This window comes from Epinephelus fuscoguttatus, linkage group LG2, assembly GCF_011397635.1.
Source record: "Epinephelus fuscoguttatus linkage group LG2, E.fuscoguttatus.final_Chr_v1".
Lineage (NCBI taxonomy): Eukaryota > Metazoa > Chordata > Actinopteri > Perciformes > Serranidae > Epinephelus > Epinephelus fuscoguttatus.
In genome coordinates this window covers 16,914,471-16,935,771 of record NC_064753.1, presented here as the reverse complement: position 1 = coordinate 16,935,771, position 21,301 = coordinate 16,914,471, and the positions used below count along the sequence as shown (strand labels likewise).

General features: G+C 40.7%; 1 protein-coding gene across 1 annotated transcript in view; it reads left to right on the top strand.

Annotated features, from left to right (window-relative positions):
* The first annotated feature begins 5,401 nt into the window (after positions 1-5,401).
* Positions 5,402-21,301, top strand: part of hcn4 (hyperpolarization activated cyclic nucleotide-gated potassium channel 4) — an 85,572-nt gene continuing 69,672 nt past the window's right edge. Inside the window, exon 1 of the mRNA XM_049593401.1 lies at positions 5,402-6,585. Within this exon, the coding sequence (XP_049449358.1) occupies positions 5,900-6,585 (686 nt within the window). The 5' untranslated portion in view covers positions 5,402-5,899. The remainder of the gene's footprint in view (positions 6,586-21,301) is intronic.

The following is a 21,301-nucleotide window of genomic DNA, read 5'->3' as shown; positions in this document are numbered from 1 at the left end:
GTGTTGGCGCGCGGCGCGAGCACGCGTCAGTTTGACCCAGAAAATCCATAAAAATCAATAATACAAAATCAATAATAATAGCTACTAAATTCTTTACCTAGCAATAGATTGATGGATTATGAATATAACAGTGGATAGATTTACAAACAGAGAGACTGCATATCTGTGCGCTGTAATTTAATAATTCACAGGGCTGACATTTGTTTTTTTCTTTGCTAAATAAAGACAAGAAGATAGCTTGGTAAGTTATATCCGCCTTATTCCTGAGAGCACTACTGTAGAAATGATTATGTGTGTGACTTCCAGTGAGACAGTGGAAGTAGCAGTAAGCTAGTCACTAGCTACTCTTGGTGGCTAACTGCCAACGCTGGTTCTTTTCAAAAGTAATTTGCCTTCAGTTTGACGAATACTGATTTATTTTTTAACAAATATTTAACTAATGTTTACTCAGCATTTTCTAAATTGTCTTTGCGGAGCTCTGGTACCTGTTGCACTGTCTGTAATGACAGTGCAACCAGTCTCAGCTAAATGTTTGTCTTCAGCAAAGTGTGTTGAACATGTAACCAGAACAAAAAGGGTTGAACAAAAGGGTTGTCAAAGGTACCATTGATATGAGAAATAAAACCACAAGAATTTCACGAGACATAGCAGAAATGAATTTAAATCAGAATTTGCAGAAGAGAATGCCACCTAGACTGACAGGTCCGTCACTCAGCATCAGTGCATGATATCCCTGTCTTTCCCCATCTGACTTCATTCTCAACCTACAGTAGAAAATTGTTTGTTATAAAATAAACTCACCAACATACCTTGAAATATGTATTTAGTCATTAGGGCTGTGAATGTCATATCATACTTCTACCGTACTATTACTGAAGTCTCCTGCTATATTCAGCCTCACGTTTCTCTCGGAACAGTTTTTAATAAATCAGAAGTTTAAAGTTTAAAAAAACGTGTTAATTGGGTCATTAACGCAGATGAGTGGAGGATTAATTGGGAAACATCACATTTATTCACTTTACATGGAGCTACAGTTAATACTGAATTATGTGTTATAGTGTCTCTTAAGAAGTCATCAGAAATAAAATTAAAAATATTTTAATGGAGCAAGGCGAGCTAATTGCTAGCGTGCTCAGTTGAAAAGGAAAAAATAAAACTGCTTTGAGATGGCTGTCAGAGATTGGCAGAGATATGATCACATAATCCGTTTGAGCTATAACAGGTGGTGTGTTCCACGTTTTGTTTCCCAATTGACCCTTCGCTAAGTCCCGCCCCGGACGCAGACTGGCCAATCATAATGTAGCATCAGGCCGGCTCAGACCAGGGTCCGACAACACAGCTGTGCTCCATTGACTCTAATGCAGTCGTTTCAGATTTCCTTCATTTTCAGGCTGGTTTTGTGGATTTGGAGCTAAATGTTGTGCCTGGGGCATGTCGTGTATTAATGATACTCGTTGCCTGGAGAGGTTGGAAAAAGATATAGGTTTCTTCCCTGTTCCAAAACCTAAATCAAACCCTGAAAAGTGTAGGGTTAGCTAGCTAGCTACTGAAGATATAGCCTACCGAATGTATGCACATCCTGCTTTTGCTTTTTAATGATTATAACAGTGAAAAAAAGACCAACCCTCCTGTACAGGAACCAGTGAAGGGCAGCAGGGAAACTTTGCTCATATTGAATCAGCTGTGTGTCAACGCATTGTGCGCAGATGAACATTGTTTGACTTCTTCTGCAGCCCCCAACAGTACAGCTGCCAGTCTGGGTGCTGGCAGTGGCACGGGGTGAAGCTAAACACTGTTCATCTGCACACACTGCGATGCCACACAGCTGGTTCAATATCAGCAAAGTTTCCCTTTATATTCATTGTCTTCTGTGGCGATCAGCAGTGATGTGGTGGTTCACTTTTACACTGTGATCTGTTGGCTTTAGCTTCAATCTTTATTTTGTTACCTTGATTTTGTTGCTGTGTCAGTCTGACATCCTGAATATATCCTTCAATTGCAAATGCTTTTTTGTTTTACCAAAAATGTGAGAGTATTTCTCCAGTTATTGCAGTTAGCAACAGTGGGAGCGCCATGTCAGTCTAGCTCGAAAACCGAAAGTTTGTCAGACTTAGCAACAGTAACTAAGGGGGGGCGGGCCTTAGCGAAGGGTGAATTACTCTCACAATTCACAATTCAATATGTAGCCCTTTGACTTTTTATACAGAAGTAGTTTTATGTGGGAGAGAATGCACATGCAGCCTCTTGAAATACATTTAACAGTACAAGCTTGTTATTGTGGACATAAACTTGCACAGTCTCTCACTATATAATACTGTTTACAGTATAATATGTAACAGTGGTAAGACAATTTGGTATTGCAGGAGCAGTTTTGAAACATCTCATAGCTTTGTAACAAAAGGTCTAATCACTAGTTTCTTGAGCTTTTGAGCTTTCCACAGCATCACATTAGAGTTTTTAGAAAATACAGCTGCCTCATGTCTCAGCATGTGACCTGCTACCTGTGGAACACATGACAGCATCACTCCATACTGGAATTTCTAACGTTGATACAATACCTTGAAAAATACCAAGATTTGATTTGATACCATTTTTGATACCACAAGAAAAACTGGACATGGATGTCATACCATTTAAACATTTTATTAAAAGATAAATAAAACAAGGCTATAATATGAGAATGAGTTTTGTGGTTAGCAGCACAGAACAGCAGAATAACTATACAATAAGAGAGAGTGAGGAAGTGCCACTGATATCGGTGTATTGATATGTGGAAATGAACGTTTCAAATTTTTAGAATCAATATGTATCAATATATATTTTTGACAACACTAATAGGGATGACAGTGGTTACTGCTAGGGTGTTCTCTTCTTTTGCTGCCATAAATAAAAATAACCTCTTGTGACTCAGGCAAATATGGCCATACCACCTTGATGGTAACTAGTCCCAGTTTGTTCCTCTTACAATAGATATATAGAGATCACTTTGTATGACGCATCACCTTATTTTAGTATTTTGGGTTTTTTTGTAGACTACCAGGTTCATTTTGTCTTTTTTATATATTATACATCAAAGATTTTCTTGCGTTTGTACAAAACAAGCAACCAGCTACCATTTTTGTGTGGTTTTTAGAACTTGGGTAAACAACTGTATATTTTTGTTTGTTTGTTTCTAACTTGATAGAGATATCTTTGAGTGTTAAGTTCTGTCAAACAACCTGTAGCTTTTCAGAGTTTATTGTGACTTAATGTTTGAGAACTCCAGATGTGTTGCTCTGCGACTCTAATGTAGGCTAGTTGTGAATGAAAAGTCTTAAATGTACAAATATGAATACATTTAATAAAAAGCACAGTCCAGTTTAATCATATGAACAAACTACGTGAAGGTGACACTGTCACTTACATTAACCTCTAACTCAATTTGTCATTTCATTTCTGCAATTTTTGCTACCTTTTCATCTGACATATACACCAGTGTCTATGTCTTATATTTTAAATTTTTTGATTTCCATTTATTGTTGTTGCATTGTTGTAATTGTCTGATTGTATTTCATTAAAGTTTTGATCCCGGTTCAACCAAAGTACTGTAATTTGGTTTTGAAAAGAGCTGTATAAATACACTTTCTTACTATTGTTACTGTTTTTACTAATATTGTTAACAATCTTGTTGTTGTTGGTATTATTATTATAAATATATATCTCCAACAAGCTACTACCAGCAGATATGTCCGCCTGGACAATGTTGTTGTATCCTGTCTGATCTCCTCATGTGATTTTTTTCTTCTCAGATTCAGCTGTTAACTTGTCCAACCAGAGAGGCACAGCAGAGGTAGGACATAAAACAGAAGACAGTAAGAAAAGAGATGATGTCCCTCAAAGAATTTCACAAAAAACTAAATAAAAAATGAATTAGTGATCACTCAAGGTACCCTTAGCATTATCCCTTAACATCTCTGTCAAAATTGTATGATCCTGTGTCTTCAAAATCTTCTTAGATAATACAGTACATATGAAGTATTTGAGCACCAAGTGTTGGATGGTTGGTATGACCTTAATCAAACACCATAGTGTTCCACTTTGACACTTTCACACTGTATCTCCTGCCATTGGATTTTTGAGGCTGATACCACAACAGTGTGATTCCTGAGTTTTACACATATTTGGCATTTCTGCAATTTAATTTCCATGGAAATTTCTGGAATAAGCTAATATAAGCCAACCTGATTTTGCTGACCACAAGCTTCTTTATGCCAGCTTGGTGTCTTCAGTGTTACCAAGGTACCTGAACACATCTTCTAAAAGGCACCTGCTGTGGTTTTAATTGCTTTAAGCTGTGTGTTGCAATCCAGCTGTAGTTTTATGTGTACCTTGCTCTCTCACCCTTGAATGGCAACTAGCTAATAAGTGGGTTACTTAATCAAACTCTGGAATGGGGGTACTTATATATATTAACTGAAATTAAACATCTGGAAAGGCTTTCACTGGGTACAATATATGTACAGTAATTGTGCCTGGGACTCAGTTCAATTCAGTTCATTATCTTTTTAATGGGGGGGCAAAATGACCTTATGCAAAAATACACCATTACATTGGGTGTTGTGATTTAATGTCATAAACACAAAGAATTAAGGCAATCTGTCAGGTAAACTACCTGAAGGTGTTTCCTTTTTCATATGGGGACAATGTTAGGGGCGTTAATGACCATTATACCTCATTACTGTTGGTATTACAGAGCTGTGAAATTGAGCCATGAGATTATCTGGAATAACAAGGACACATAAAAAAAATATTTGCAGTTCACTCATATGACCATAAGTCTTAATTTTAGTATTCTAATGACACTATTCATTGCTTTTTGTTTGTCAGCCTTGACAAAAAGAAATTATTTAAAATTTCTAAAGTATATTTATTTATTATAACAGCAGGGGCAATGTGTTGTGCCAACAAATTATAAAATAAAGTAAAATTATGATAAAATAAAATAAAATTGCAATGTGTGCATGTAACCTATACTTACTTATATTAATAGCCACTTGAGAGGCCAGTCTTATACCAACAGTTCTGTGTAGAAGCTTGTTTGCCACAATATAGACTCTCCCAGGCTTTGACTGTATTTGTGTGCGCAAATTACGCAGCGGATCAGACTGATAATAGGGATCGCAAACAGGCTTCTTGGTCTTTCCAAGTGAAGCCCACAGCAGGGCTGAACAATGGGTTTGCATTGCCTACCTGTAGCCCTAAGTTAAGAGAGCAGGAGAGCGTTTTAAGAATGGGAAGAGCATTCCCCTTTAAACAAGGTGGGCTGAGCTTATTTGCAGTTCTCGCTCCTATGGCAACCCAATAGATCAGCATCATGAATATTCACAATTCGCCAAAACGCACCATGACTATGGATCAGTGATGTCAGCGGTCCCTGGAATGCTCTACTTGCATGATTGTGTCGCGTTGTTTGATGGCAGCTGGCAAGACATCTGGTGAAAAGAGCATCCTTCGTCGTGCATGACCTTTCCCTCGTCTCCATATCACCGTCCGTCGGCACGTCCCTCACATGTCACGCTAAGGTGACTTCCAAGCAGTTTTTTCCACTTTTGCGCACAATGTCGGAGCGGCACGAGATGTACATCGGGGACGCAGTGGCCAAGCGGACCGCCCAGGCTGTGCGTGAGGACATATGCAAACTATCAGGTAGTCTAATTATGAGAAAGAGTGTCGCTCATCTGTTTCAGTAGAGCCACGGCGGTCCATGTCATGTGCAGCAGGCTTTCAGGGATTCAGATTAGCTCCAGACTGATCGCTCTCACAAACAGATAGGGAGCGAGGGGCTGGTGGCAATAGTCGTTACTATACAGCCTAACAATCTGGATCTATTTCATTTTCTCCGCCAAGTCTCAATGTCATAATGGACAGGTTGCACTCCTCCATGCGTAAAAGGCTCTACAGCTTGCCACAGCACATTGGACACAAAGCCTCTATAATGGGCGAAGGAGAAGACGCAGACAAGGACACCCGGAGGAAGAGTCTTAGGATGAAGCCTCTACCGTCACCGTCGCCGACCTCTGGGGGAAGCTGCAAAGGCATCGGGGAGACCAAAAGTGGGGAGTCTGTGATCATGGAGACGGACATAGGGAGACCGATGAAGACCAGCTCAAATGGAGATTGTCGGAGATTTCGAGGCAGCCTCTCGTCCATCACAAGTCGTCATGTGCACGACTCTGACTCGGCGGAGGAGAGGCGCCTCATCACCGAGGGGGATGTCACCCCGAACGAGGAGAGCCCCCCCGGAGCCATCGGTGATGGGCCGCCGGATCAAGGCGCGCAAGGGGCCAGCGGTGGCGGTGGCACCCAGAAAGATTCCCCAGACCAGCAGTCAGGGTTTATAAAGTTGGATGGCATTGATCAAATTCTGCCGGACGACGAGAGATTATATCAAGCTGGGTTCATGCACAGACAGTTTGGAGCAATGCTTCAACCAGGGGTCAACAAGTTCTCCCTGAGGATGTTTGGAAGTGAGAAGGCGGTTGAACGGGAACAAGAGCGGGTTAAATCCGCCGGATTTTGGATAATTCACCCGTACAGTGACTTCAGGTAAATTTAGACACCTCGTACTCATGCTCTCCAAACAACAAAAGCCTTAGAATGAAGCGTCACGTTAACGTCGATGCCTCGCACAGGTCCAAGTGTTTGTCTCTCAGTGTGTTTATCATGTGTAAGGGCATCCACCAGCTGAAGAGCAGCCCATTCACTGTTTGATTCAGCTTCACAGTGCCTACATGACATCGTACTCCTTCACTTTGAAAGATGACATTTCACCAAGCTACTGTTTAAAAAAAATCCTTACAATTTACTAATTAGTCACTCATTAATAAGGGATTATTTCAGTGCCATAACACACTAGAAGAATTAAAATCATTACTCTCAAGAGGTATTATCCAGGAGGCCTTTAGAAGCACTGTGTTGTGTTATGGAACAAAACACAGATAACACGACCTTTGCTAATTAGGCCAGTTTACCTATCTTGGGCAGATGCTATCCAAATGGATGCATGATTAAAGCTCTTCAGTGTTTTTTCTTTATATGATAAAACTTGTGCTCGGGGGACCTCATTTATCACTGATCAGGGTTAGTGACGAGGCCTTCACTTCACATTGTAGTCACAGGCTAACATACTGAGTTTCTTATTCTCCTTTCTTACATTGTATTTGCAAACACACCAGGGTTAAGTCATTGTGTTTAAATAGGTTTTGGCCAATAGTTAAAGTGATAGAGTAATTTTAAAATGAACACATTGTATGTCTGCATTTCTTAGTGTCGTCTAGTGGCAAACAGCTTCTTCAAAACTGAATAGAGAAAGTCCATGAGGACTCTTCTGTTGGCCTACAGATTGCTCTGTGTTGCTAGTGCCCTTGAGTTTGTTATTGGCCATATGCATCTGATTCACGGCCACATGGAGGCTCTTAACTGCTAAGCAAGACTAGATTTAAGATCCTCTGTACTTGCTTTTAGGTTTTTAGAAGGGTCATCACACAGTGCTCTTAAACAATCGGAAAAATAAAGAGTTTCACTCAAATGCATATGTATGCATAGGGATTTTTTAGCATCTCAGATGACCAATTTCTAAAAAGTGCCACTGAGCTGTTTGTCTACACTTTTTATTTATTTCCAAAACAGTAAAACTGTGGCTTGAACTTCATACTCTACACAGTATACACACCATAATACACACGTATGTTAATATTATTAGACGGGCCTCATATAGTGAGATGATTTTGATTAAAAAGTGCTCAGATGATTAGTAAAATAAAATAAAATTTAATGGAATTTAAAAAAATCAATTTTGCTACTTCATAGCTTGTATTATTATTGCTTTTTTTAATTAAACACATTTTCCTCTGCTTCAGTAATTCAGGAAAAATGGTTTCAAGACAAGTTGTGTCAGTCTTGGCATTTAGTCTACATATGCATTTTCTACCTATCATTTAAATCTCATGGAGACATCTGTGTTGCTGTAAAATGATATGGAGCAAGAGTGTCACTGTTACACACACTGTATTTCTCCTTGTCTGTGACATTGAATGTCGTCTAGCCTGCCTGGTGTTTGATTGGCTATGATGGTGTAATGGCATGTGATAAAGAAAACTCACTTACCACAGAAGTGTGTTTTTCTACCTCAAGAACAAGATGTCTGACTTTGAGAGACATGTGAGTTGTAGTGCAAGTTGCTCACAGGCCTTGGGTGTCAGTGAAAAAAGGCTAAATGAGACTCTTCCTAGAATAGAAAACAGACACGTTCATCTGCCTGTTTATCCTGAGAGAGGGGGCAATGCTGTGGTGGCTAACATCGCTGAATGTTTTCTGTGTTTAATTTTACATCGACTTATTCGTCACCTGCTTTTAGTTGTCATGGAAATGTGCGTGATTGAGAGGTAGAAAGAAAGAGAGAGGAGAGATACACTATGTACATGTGTGTGTATAGTGTTTAGTGTTTCCAATCAGTGCTTGGGTTGTACTGCATTATGAAATATGCATTATTATACTGCATCATGAAATATTGGCCAATGTCTGCTCAATCTTTAAACAACATCTCAAGCATAATGTTTTTTGGAAACTGTTTGAGGATATTCTAAAACACCAGACTGTGATCGGCAATTCTTATTTCCAAACCCACAAACAGTTCAGACGGGTCATCATCAGGAAGTGAGACATGTATTAGACAGTTTGCCATTTTTGTTATGCTCCTCCCAGCTGGTTGTGTTTCCTCTGACCCCCTCTGCTCTCTTACTCACTGTGTTAAATGTCATGAGGAAGGGTGATTTGGGGCTCGGGGAGACTGTCCTGATACTGAAAGGTCAGAGATTTGGCACCAGTCGTCAGTTTTGAAGTGTCTTTGAGCAAGATGCTGAAACAGGGGCTCCACACTGCACCGAGCAAAATAGATGGATGTTGTGAGTCTCTCAGCGAGATGTACCAAAATAAATAGATAAATGAAAATGCGCTGAGAGAGAAGTGCTCTAAAAAATGAGGTTAGCCACCCACTTGTTCAGGGTCTGAGGGTGGGTACTGTATATTACCATAATTAAACATTTTGCCAAACTGAGAGCAGTTGGCTTGTGGTCCAATCACTCAACACTGTGATTACGTAATCACTCACACTACAATTAAAACCACAGATGTGGCTCTCAATCAGGAGAGTAAAAGTATTGAGCTGGTGCTTCGGCTAACTCTGTATGGGAAAAGATTCTTGTATATTTCTCTGTGACTAGCATGAATAAGATAACTCCTTAATACACAAATAGATTAAAGGATCGATCTATGATAAATTTTTTATCAGCATGCTTGAGATAATATTTAACACCCAGCTCCATGTGAAATGGAGAAAAACAGTCCACCATGTCAGTGAGTTAACACAGCGTGTTGAGATGAGTTACAGCTAGTATTTTGTTTTTAATGAACTGAGGGAGAAAACGTGATATTTGGACTCCGAAATCAGGATCAGAGACAGGACAAGACGACTGTAATTAAAGTACACAAGGAGATGAGGGGGACCTTTTAATTGGCCAAGAGAGGAGAAGGGTCTCTGTGACTAAAAGTTTTATTCCCATGTCTGCATCAAAGCTTTGGCACTATAAGCTCAAATTAGAGTGTCACAAGGAATCACATAGTCATCACTGCGCCCGGAATTCAGCAAAATCTCCTCTTGTCAAGTATTGTATAACGCTAAGAAGCAAAGGAGGAGCAATATCTTGCGAGGGAAAAAGACGGATTAAAAATGGCATCATAATCCAATCTACAGCCTCATTTCCAGATCCAAAGCTGAACAGCCTCCTTCGATTCGGAACAAGCATCTCCCAGTGAGCAGATGCGGTCAGTTAACCAGAGAGTGACATCTTCAACCCAAAAAAAAAAAATCATCGATTCTCACAGAGGCTTTTAAATAAGGATGTTTATTACTGTCCTCTCACACATATGCTGACCATGAAATATCTGCGTGGGTTTGAAAGGATTGTTGAGCAATACATATGATTGGTGCTGAGATTACTGTCCCCTCTGCCCTGCTCCTAACTGGATGTTTCTTTTGGATATCCGCTCTGCTCGGTCGGCTTACTTGTCTGTCAGGAAAATGTGACTTTACGTTTGTTATTTAGATGCTGCTACCATAAGCTGCGCAGAGTCCTATCGACGCCGCATGTCCTTGGACATAAACAGAGATTGATAAAAGTCGTATAATGCTTATTACCCCTTTTGAAGAAAATAGAATATTTCAGTGCTTGATTGACAAAATGATACCCTTCTCACACAATGGATCCTCTATTTGTGCGTGATAAAAACCAGGTGATGATATTTTTTTTTACCTGTTTGCATTGAGCCCTTTGAGTGGATTCTATCAATGCAGCAGCATTGTGCCGAGTTAGAGACGCAATATTAGAATGCAGCCCTCTGATCGTCAAGTGCCTTTTAATTATCTTGTGATTCAGAGCCCAGAGGACACATCTGTTGGAAAGTCTTCCACATTTCCCTGGAGAGATAGAAAAGAAGGTGTCGCACATTCAAACTTTTTTTTTTTTTTTTGCACTGAAGGCTCTATTAATCCCCCATTTTCCCTTTTAGAACCGTGTTGCCAACACTATCAGAGAGGGGGGTCGGCTGTCCTGCAGTTTCTGTCAATCAGTTAAATCCCTTTGCAACAGTCAGGCGAATCCTTCCATCCCCTCTGCAAAGTCCACTTTTTCAACAGCCTTTTATTCCACCCGCACATCCAGTTCTGTTTCCCAGAAGACACTTACCTAGACAGTGGCAAAAATAAATCCTCTGAAAAGACATCTTACAATTTTGCTTCTGTTATATATTTATTTTTTTGTGCAGAGAATACATTAAAGAAAAGTAGAGCAGATGTAGTCACCGTTGTGCACATTACGGCTATGATATAGTCAAAGGGAAGTAACTTTTTGGCAAAGTGTTGACTAAATGAAAATGTGCACTGTGTTCCTGAAAGTGTTTACCTTTTAATTTAACTCATTTAATGTTGCATTCTTTTGCTACAGTGAGTCATGGCATTTTGTTTTATCCTTCATTAGCCCAAATAGAAAAATGTTTTTTGGACAGCTTCTCACAGTAGCATAGCTTTGTTGACTTTTGCACATTTGCATATCTCAAAGACTAAAATGGTAAGAAAAGGCTCAGTGTACTTGCTAAAAGGGAATAATAGCTGTGTTACCTGTACTTAGACTGTATTTTGTGGGGAATTGGGGGGAAATAAATCCCATGGTTATTATTCACTTGATGAATTTTGAGATATTTGAATACTGCACAGATTGTGCACCTTAGCTGTGCAGTCCTTATCGTGCATTAGCAGCCACTAACAGCTTCAGGCTTTTTATCCAAGATACAGTAGTCTCACTGTACCGGAGTGTGCGCGTGTGTATATGTGTGTCTGTGTGTATTATGTTTGTGAGCGTATGGGATCAGATTTAATAACAGCATTCTCAGTTTCAGTCAGGTTGATTACGGTTGATTTGAGAGTATGTTTTGCTATTGATTTGTTTGGGTCTCGTGGGGCCTCGAGCTTGGCCATCGGTGGATTTATTGAAAAATGAGATGGAGAAACGAACACGGCTGCAGCAAGGGTGATTCCCCCTGTTGTGTCGGTGGCAGGAGTCTTAGTCTGGGTGAGAGTTACACAAAGGTCAAGGTGAGGTGCTGGAGATGCAGTAGAGGAATGTAAAGCTTGGACATTCAGCACCCCATTTAAACATTTTTTTGGCAGCATCTTTTAATGACCGTGATTAAAAGGTCCATACCAAATCAAAATGTTTAAATGAAACATTTGAGTCCAGACTGTAGAGTGTTGGCGTGTGTGATGTCTCATACTGTAGTGCTAATCTGCATGGGAAGGTGGAGAAAAAAGTCTTTTGACACTACATAGGATGAATGACACTCTATTCCTTTCGGTCTCCATTAAATAATTCCTCCTTTAATTTAGTGAGGGTAAAACATGGGGATTACAGATGGTTCTGGCTGGGCCTGAAAGTGGGGTAATCAAAATAGGCTGCTGTGCTCATCCACGAATATTAGAAGCCAAGAGATTATTACAGCACAATTTATTTAATGGAGGGAGCCCAGGGATGATGTGCGTGGCTGGTGGGTGGAAGGTTGCCTGTCATAGTGGCAGAATGATTGAACACTACCGTGTGACCTCGCCAGGCACACTTGTGTGGGAGTGTGAAATCAGGACACGAGATCACAACTGTAAGAGAATGGCCTTTTTTTTTCCTCTCTTTTTTTTTTTTTTTTGTATGTCAGTGTTTTTTTTTTCCCCATCCTGATATGTCATTTAATTCAGCTTGACATATTAGGCAGAGAGCTGAGTTTAACCTTGGCAAAGTGATGGTAATCTCGAGGTGAGATTATATTGATTGATTGGACATCATATACATTTTGAAAATGGGAAAGCCTGCTGGAAGCATTTACTGTTAAGTGCCGTCACACAGCTGGTTGATGTATTTTGGTCACCTGACAAATGTAATGTCGTGTGTCCTTCCCGCACCACCATCCTCTGCACTGCAACATCAATTTATAATCTCGCCAGGTGGATACACAAGACTAGTCAGCCGAGAGTTTTTCCTCTTTTAGCACATTGCAGTGTCAAATTTATTTCTCTTGACACCGGACAGATATGATTATTGTCAAACTGACCAGAAGTGAATATGTCAGTTTCACTTATCTTAAAATCTCAGAGTGGTTGATGGAGAAAATGTGTACTTCTTAAAAACAAATTATCACCTTACAGTCAAGTCACATTTGAAGTGCTTGGTGTATGACATAAGAATGACCAAGACCTCTGTTGACCTTTCTGTATCCTTCACGCATTGTGCTTTGGCTAGTCTACAACTGGATTGGAAAAGAGAGGTGTTAAATGGTTATACAATGGAGTGACACTTGTTCCTTGTTGACTTCACCTGTCCCTGTCCTGACCCGCATCACTCTGCCTTACTCTGCCTCTGATTGGCTCACCCTGATGGTTTGCAGTAATGTGTTTTGTCGAACAACTGGTGTATCCATGTGCTCCTTGGATGGTCCCATTTCCTGAGTTGGGAAGACGTTCTTCCAACTTTGGTGTGTTCATGAGCTTTTGAGCGGTAATATGGAAACAACATAAATGCTACGAAGATGATGTGTTTTATTGTTCAGAGCGTTTAAACAGTTCTGACACTGCATAAGGTGGTGCCAACAGTCACATTTAAGATCAACATGGCTGACGTTAGCTCCACTGTGGATTGCGTCATTTAGTGAAATACTGTGCTGTCGTAGTAATCAGGAGAACTTGGCACCTGCACTCCCACAGTATTTATCGGAAAGGCGTTATAGATATAGAAACATATAAACCATGTTTGTGATTTGACTTGCATCTGTGCATCCACCGTAGCTGACCAAGATCTGCTGTTATGTGTATTGTGAAGTATGTGTATTTCATTCTACAAAATTGACTGTAACTTGCTTAATGCTGAACCGATTTTGAACTTTGGTTTGTTATAAATGTGGGAAATCTAACATGACACTGGTTACCTTTGGAATCAAATTCAGTCACATGTCACAGCTTCCTCTGGGAAGTGCAGGCTCCGATCTTTGAATAGGCAGCATCAGGTATAAAGTATTTAGAAATTTAGTTTTTTTTTTTCAGCTTTTCTCCCAAAATGTAAATTTTTACTACACTGATAATACTACTACAAAACCACCTGGTAGTTTATTTTATTAATAATTAAATCAATGAATTTATTGATAAAGATCACAGTTAAGGGAAGAACTACCAGTCAGTTCATCCCTACACCTTGAGACACATACATATGACTCTGACTCAGACAATACAATAATAGATATAGCAAAGCTCTCGCGAGATGACATCACAGCCAGGAGGAGGTGGAGGGTCAGGGAAACGCTTAGTATGCTATTTACAGAGATAGCACTGGCGATGTGAACCGGTCAGTGGCGAAAAAAAGCACTTTTAATGCGCAAACTTATGCGGGACGCATTTGCCCCCGTTACCGTTTTAGCTCGTTTCGTGGTTGCCGGCTGCATCCGCCTCACTCAATACTGAACCAATTTTAGAACGAGTTGTACCCATGAATCATACGCACACATACACATGGGGAAATAGAGCCCAGGTTGAAAAATACCAAAGTTATCCTTTAATATATCAATATCATGACATGAGATGAGACATTGTCTTAGCTTTTGGATATCATTATGTCGTACGTGCTTTCTTTTCCTGGTTTTACAGGCTGCATTATAGTAAAGTGATATAATTTTCTGAACTTACCAGACTGTACTAGCTGTTATGATTATTTATCAAAAATCTCATTTTGTAAATATTTTGTGAAAGCACCAATAGTCAATCTTACAACATCATCCAGCACTATTTGCAGCTGCTTTCCTTGGTTTCTTTTCATATCTAGTTTGGAGCCTGATGGCTGAGGTTTCCTGGTTTTAACAATTCAACAAGGGTCTGAAACACAAACACTCACGTTATAAGGCAGCTCACTTCACCACTGTTATTGACCTGAGACACAAAACGCTCTGATATATGGAGGTCTATCCCTTTGCACCACATGCAGGTTGAAATAAACCCAGGAGTTAATTGCAAACTTTATTTTGACCCTGATTTATCCTTCAGCTGGAGAAAAGTGTGCTGAAAGACTGCTTAGTGTTAAAGTCCTCCCCAAAATACCCCATGTGTTTATGCATAGTTTGTTTAGTACATTAACCAAATCTCAACTTGTCTTTTGTTGACCACTGCATACACGCTGTAGCCAGCCTTCATTCCTCCTCGCGCAGATTCTGCTATATCTAGTACATACAGGCTGACCTTTTCAGCCCTGCCTGTGTCCCAGGTGGATTCTCACACCCCCTGTCTCTCCGAAATTGGATTGCTTTTTTTCCTATCAGCCTGGATAGGAAATGGCCAAGATGTCAAACTGGCACTGATATGGTGCTCCAGGGGGTGGACACAATTTGAGAAACACCATATTAAAAAGCACATTAAATTTAATGTTAGACACTCACCATTACAAAGTTACAAAGTTCTTTTAAGTTCATAGTCAATTAGCAGAATGCGCCAGAAACAATAATCAGTTCCACCTACAGGCAACTCAGGTGGACAACCATGTGTCACGTAACAGAGATGGCATTCTGCCAAGACTGTCATTACATTTCATTATTCCACTGATCATCTTGCTCTTTTTCTTTCCATTATTCCAATGCTAATATGGCTCTCTCCAGCTGTGCAGAGCAGACATGGGAGGAGTATGGCATTTCCTCAGAAGACCTCTCCAGGTGTACTCTGTAAGAATGTATAGAAGGCTAACGCGCTTTGGAAACAGTGGGGTATCCACTCAGAGAGGACCAGAGTCCAGTGCGCTGAATACAGAACTCTGTGTGTGGCTGGCGTGATTCACAGGAAATACTTCCCTGGATCAATGTGTTTGGCCTGGCCCTGCCACACGCTGGGTGTCTAGAAGACTCAGACAAATGGCTGGATTATGAGACATGCAGTGGTGAGAGACAAATTGTTCCCTCTCCCCTGATATGGCGGGGCAGGGGGGGGACTCCTGATTTATCTTCACCATCTCCATAGTCGATAGCATGTCCTCTTTTCCCCCACACCAGTTTTGGTTGTAACAAGTGTTTGATTGAACAGGGAGGCAGCAGCAAAGCTGGTGTGTATAAATCCAACCCTGACCCTGTTTAGCATGTACAATCGAGAAATTATAGAGCTAACAAATAAACATGATAAATCCTGCCCTGTTTGGTTTAACAGTCAGATAAGCCTTCGCTTTTGCTTACTCACGCAGACCAGCAAAAATCAGCTAAACTGCATCTCCTCTCTGATTTGATTTCATTTCATGCTCCGAGTGTCTTCTTAGCGAGGCTTTTCCATCAGCTTTTAAGCTGTATTAATTTTGGTTTTATTCACCTCTACTTTTGTGTAATGTTGCTCAAAACAACGGTGTGGAAAGAAAAGCGATGACCCCTATTTTCAGACAACCGTTCTCACATGGCTCTCTCCTCATGCACTCCCTCTCTCTCGGTTGTCCCTGTCCTTTTGTCCAGATATGTTGGACAGAGTCTCATTTTCTCCCGCTTTTTCCACATTTTCTCTCCCCTTATTTCTCCTTTACGTGTCCCTTCTCTCCTTGTCACCCTTTGACCTCAGATCACTGTTTTGGAGATGGATAGAAAAGACTTTCATTGTGGCTGCTCCATTTGCTGATTGCAGCACCTGAAGTGGTGAAGATAATGGCCCAGTACTGGTGCAGCCCAGAGCAAGGGCATGAGGTGATGGTGTACAGTGTGACCAGCTCCTGGTATTATACACATTACATTATCTTAGCACTTCATCTATGTTAAGAGAAAGCCCGTTGCTCCATCCCTCTCTCTGGCTCTCTCCTGATCACCAGCAGCAGGTTGGCGGGGGGAGGGGTCTTTGTTCAGATGGGAGGCACTGGCCAGTGTTTCCTCCGCCACACTCTGTGGCTGGCTGACAGGGGACCCCTTTGACATGACCCTAAGGACCTTGTGGGAGATAACAAGGCATCATGATAAAACACAGATGCAATTATTGGCTGGATGACAGTCCACAAAGCTAGAGTGCAGATACAGGCACATGCTAGTGGGATGAATGCACGCTGGAAAGCTTTGCATCCTCTCCGAGTCTTTTACAGTACAGCCCTGCCACTCACTGTCTCCATATTTTCCCCACAGAGGGCATATTTATTTGCTGAGCACAGACTGCCTGTGTACAGTTTTTGTTCCTCTGAGCAGATAGGTAGCAGGTCGCGCTCTGGGAAGCTGTGAAGGACTCTGCGGGGCTGCAGAGACAAGGACAGGGATACTGAGTAGCCTCTAGTGGCGCCAGGGAGGGCCTCTCCAGAAACAGCCCACGAGGAAAAAATAAAATAAAATCTTGCTGGTATAAAAAGGGGACAGACTTGGCTACTTTGGAGCATTCTCCTCAGTGGGCTTGCTGATTACATCTGGTCAGTTTGCAAAGTGGCTTTGGTGATTTCATGATTTAGTCAGAGTGCTTAAGTGCACACTTCTGAGCTGTTCAAACATCAGAGCCAGTTTAGGCTGGACTTATTTCAATAAGTGGATCTGGGGCATTTTCTTGAGTGTCTGGGACGGGTGCTGTGGCATTTAGAGAGTTTTCCAAAAGATGGTTCGTCTGGTTCCAGACCTCTGAATCACTGCCCACAGACAGCTCTGAATGTGAATGAGGATTCAGTGGAAAGAAACGAGTAACTCAGAAATTATTTCGCTGCCGAATGGTTTAAATTCCCTTTAAGCCAATAATATGGAATCATCACTGAAGGAGCGTGCTGTTTTTTTGTAAAAGCACCCTGATTAAATGAGAAGACTTGCAGCAATAACGAGTCTGTATGTTTATCATAGGTATAGATGTCAAGGGGGATGCAGGGGACACACACCCCTCAATATTTAGAACATGTGCATTTGTCCCCCCTCTAAAAACAAATATGAAAATAGCAGAGGACATTTATTTTGATATAATTAAAGACAGTTCCACATTAAATTGATGCAAAAAAGGCAAAAATTGATGCACCCAAAATACCCAGAATGCAGGAAATTAAGATAATTCTCAAAATCTTCCTGTCTCATGCTGAAACAAAACCTACGCCCTTGATATTTATCATTTTAAATACAAAGCCAACAGTACAGTCATCTACAAACAATTCATCAACTATTATTAACTATTATGAGGGATATAATTCATCAAGTGACCCATGGACAGACAGAGGGAGGAGAGGACATCATTTTTGATCATATTTATGTGAGATGCTGTTTACCCACATAACCAGAGTTTGACCTACAGATCAAAAACCTGCATTCTCTTTTTCAGTTGATTATAAATAATAATAATTAATATGGGCTGCTTTTCCTGCTATTAACATGTTAAAGCTAGTAACTTTGTTGTTGTAAAGTGTTATTCTCTCATGCAAAAGCCCTGTTGATCAGTTTCAGAGTTATGGCAGGCTTCACTCTTGTGTTTTGAATTGTGGTGGTTGTGTGTCTCCTTGCACATTAGTCAGTCCTTACCTTTTAGGGAGAGAGACCTCTATCTGTTGGAAAATGTTCTACGGCAGTAGATGTGACACTGTCTTTAGCATTGTCTTTCTCTTGCCTATGTTGAATAACAGTCCTAGACAGAGCTTTGGAGGTGAATGAAAAACCCGTACCTTCATGTCCTACCACAGAACTACTTGTAATCTTATTTATGGATTTCTCTTAGCAACGTTAGGTAAGGTTGACTCCTTTCAGTTGATTTTACCTCTCCTCTCTGTAGGTATTTAGTAAATCCCTCTGTTTTCTCATAGCCTAAGGTTGGGGAGATTTGCCTCTACCTCTGATGAAATCTTCTTAGTCTAGGTTTGATAAAACGGCGTGCCTCACCTAAATATAGCCACCTGCAACTGCACAGCCCCAGTGTCAGTGATGTGCTTGCAGTGTGCCTGCTGGCTGTGCTCGGCAAAGACAGCACCGTTATGACAGTTCATTGGAGCGGGTGACAACAAAAATAGGATTAACCCTTTTAACCTGAATTTTTTTTCTCCTAGACACTTAAATCTTACTGTGTTTGCCAACTGGCTTGTTTAAAACCAATGGGCTGCTCCTTAATACGCAGACATTTTTTTGTTGTTACAGATTTTGTTCTTGTGTTCAGTGTGACAAGCTCTATCATAGATTACCTCTCCCTGTGGCTAAGTGTAGCTTTCTTTCCCACAAGAGCCTTTCATGCTTAATTTTCATTCAATCCTTCTCATTTATTCATTAAAAACTGGCAGAGGACTTAATGGGGCTGTTGCTCCATCAGTTATCATTTAAGTTTAACAGCAATTTACAACAGGTTCAGTTAAATTGATGCTACAAAAGCTATTAGTAGCTAAAATTCAGCTCTGGGAGTTAGCCTCAAACAGTAAAGTGATAAAATTAAGTAATAAATTACCCTCACTCTGGCTTTAAATATTATGGACACATTTCAAATTAAACTATGGGACATAACATTAGAGTAGCCTATAAAACATTATACATAGGCAAAGACATCATGCATTACAATGCTGAAATGAGCTGAGCAGTACGTAGATGCCTCTCTCAAATGCAGATTTAGATTCTGTGCCCTCAAATCAGAGTTAAATGATGTGGGCGTCAGGTTAAATTCAGTCATCTGATACATCCTGATCTAAGTGGTTTCTACAATGAAGGCCAACTAGCAGTTAAGCCATAGACCACCTCCTGCAGATAAAGAAAACAGCTTTAAGAGACACCAGGTTACATTTCAGACAAAGTTAAAGAGGACAGTCCTCATTGTTCAGTTTCAGCAACTAGTGGTTACATTTTCCTGCTAGCAGTAAAACAAGCACATTGTTTTATTGCCATTAAAAAAAAGAAATTTTAGAGACTGGTTGGTTAGGTGTATAAATCTTGGGACTTTAACTCCTAGCTCATGTCCTGTCTCCTACCAATGTTGGTTTCTTTTAACTGGGAAACTGACGTCTCTCCAAACATACATAAGTCATTTTAGCCAACCCCAGCTCTGGTATTGGCCAAAAGTGACCAGTTGACCTCACATATTGTGCCTTAGTCATAAATGGTCCACAAGCCTAGAATAAATTTAGAAACCCACTAGTCATCTTACTCAGTCAAGCCAGTTCCAGACAGTCAGCTATAGTTAAAGAAAAATGAGAGCACTGGTTACTGGATCGTTACTTAGTACAAACCAAAACCTGGAGTTTAGATTCAGAAATTGAAATCGTGAGAACTGCATGTAGTACGGTTGCAGTGGTATACCATGAACTATATTCCATGATATGGAAATTGACAGTTATCATACCGTATATATTTGCATGTCCACAATATTTAAAAATGCAACTGCATGGAGAATCTCACCTGCACATGTGCACATCTCTTTTGCTCCTCAACTGCTTGTAAGACTTTTTACACATATTTTCATTTTGAAAAATGATTTCAAGTTTCAATTACAAAAGAAATTGTTTAGTTTAGTTTTTCATTCCATCATTACAATCATTATAGGCTCATTATAAGTGGCAATAATATGAATATTTTGTAATACTGTATGCCATGGTACTGATATTTTCTGAGACAGTGTCAGTGTGTCAGAATTCTCAGGCGCGCACATACACACACACACACACACACACACACATACATACATGCAAAAACAAACATTTCAGTTCCTTCTAATCATTAAATCAGCCCAAATCACATTACAGTGCACACAATGTTGGTGTCCTCGTGGAAGTGCAGTCTGGGAGCACCCACTGTTCTTCTGCTGTTCCCATTCAGTCAGTGTGCTGCGGAATAAAGGGAGGCACTGTTAAATGCTGTCTGCCACTTGTACCTGACATGACAGATGATCTGCATGCTATGCCATCACTCTCACAGCATGGCAGCCAACAGATCGACAGACATCTCTACAAGGACAATAAAAACAACTGCACACATGCATGCAGGAATATATATATATATATATGCAGTGCTATATATACCCCATTATTGCATTCCCCATGCCCCCTCAATTTAAATATAGGGTACTCTGAAAGGTACATGTGTGTCCATCTCAGGCTGTTTGTGGTGGCTCTCAGTCCCTTTCAGGTAGCCTGGCTGGCAGGGTGAGGAGAATGAGAGAGGCTTATCGTGTAGTCAGATGCACTCTGAGGGTGACAACATGTTCCTGCTGTCCCTGGTCACCCCACCGGAGAGCAGAGTGGGCTGTGGCTCCATCCCTACAGACAGCAAAATGTCAGGGCTCCCTTCATCAGTACACTGAACTCTCAGCACCACAACAAGTTAGGTGTGAGCTATTCTGCTGCCTCTTTTCCTCTGTGTTTTCAGTATGTTTCTGCTATGCTAGGCCTCATTTTTTTTAGTCTACTTCCTTGCGGTGTGAACAGCTCAAATATTCCCTGGTGGTCACATAATTATATGAACACACATACAAGCTCTGGCAACATTTTTTCTATTGTGTTTGAAGCAATTTGTCACATGTCGAAAAGATTGATTCATGCAAAAAAAAGTTAGGGCATCAGCAGTTTCCATCTTAAAATATTCATTCATTCATCTTCTAACCGCTTCATCCTCTTGAGGGTCGCAGGGGGGCTGAAGCCTATCCCAGCTGACGTCGGGCGAGAGGCAGGGTACACCCTGGTCAGGTCGCCAGACTATCACAGAGCTGACACATAGAGACAAACAACCACTCACGCTCACATTCACACCT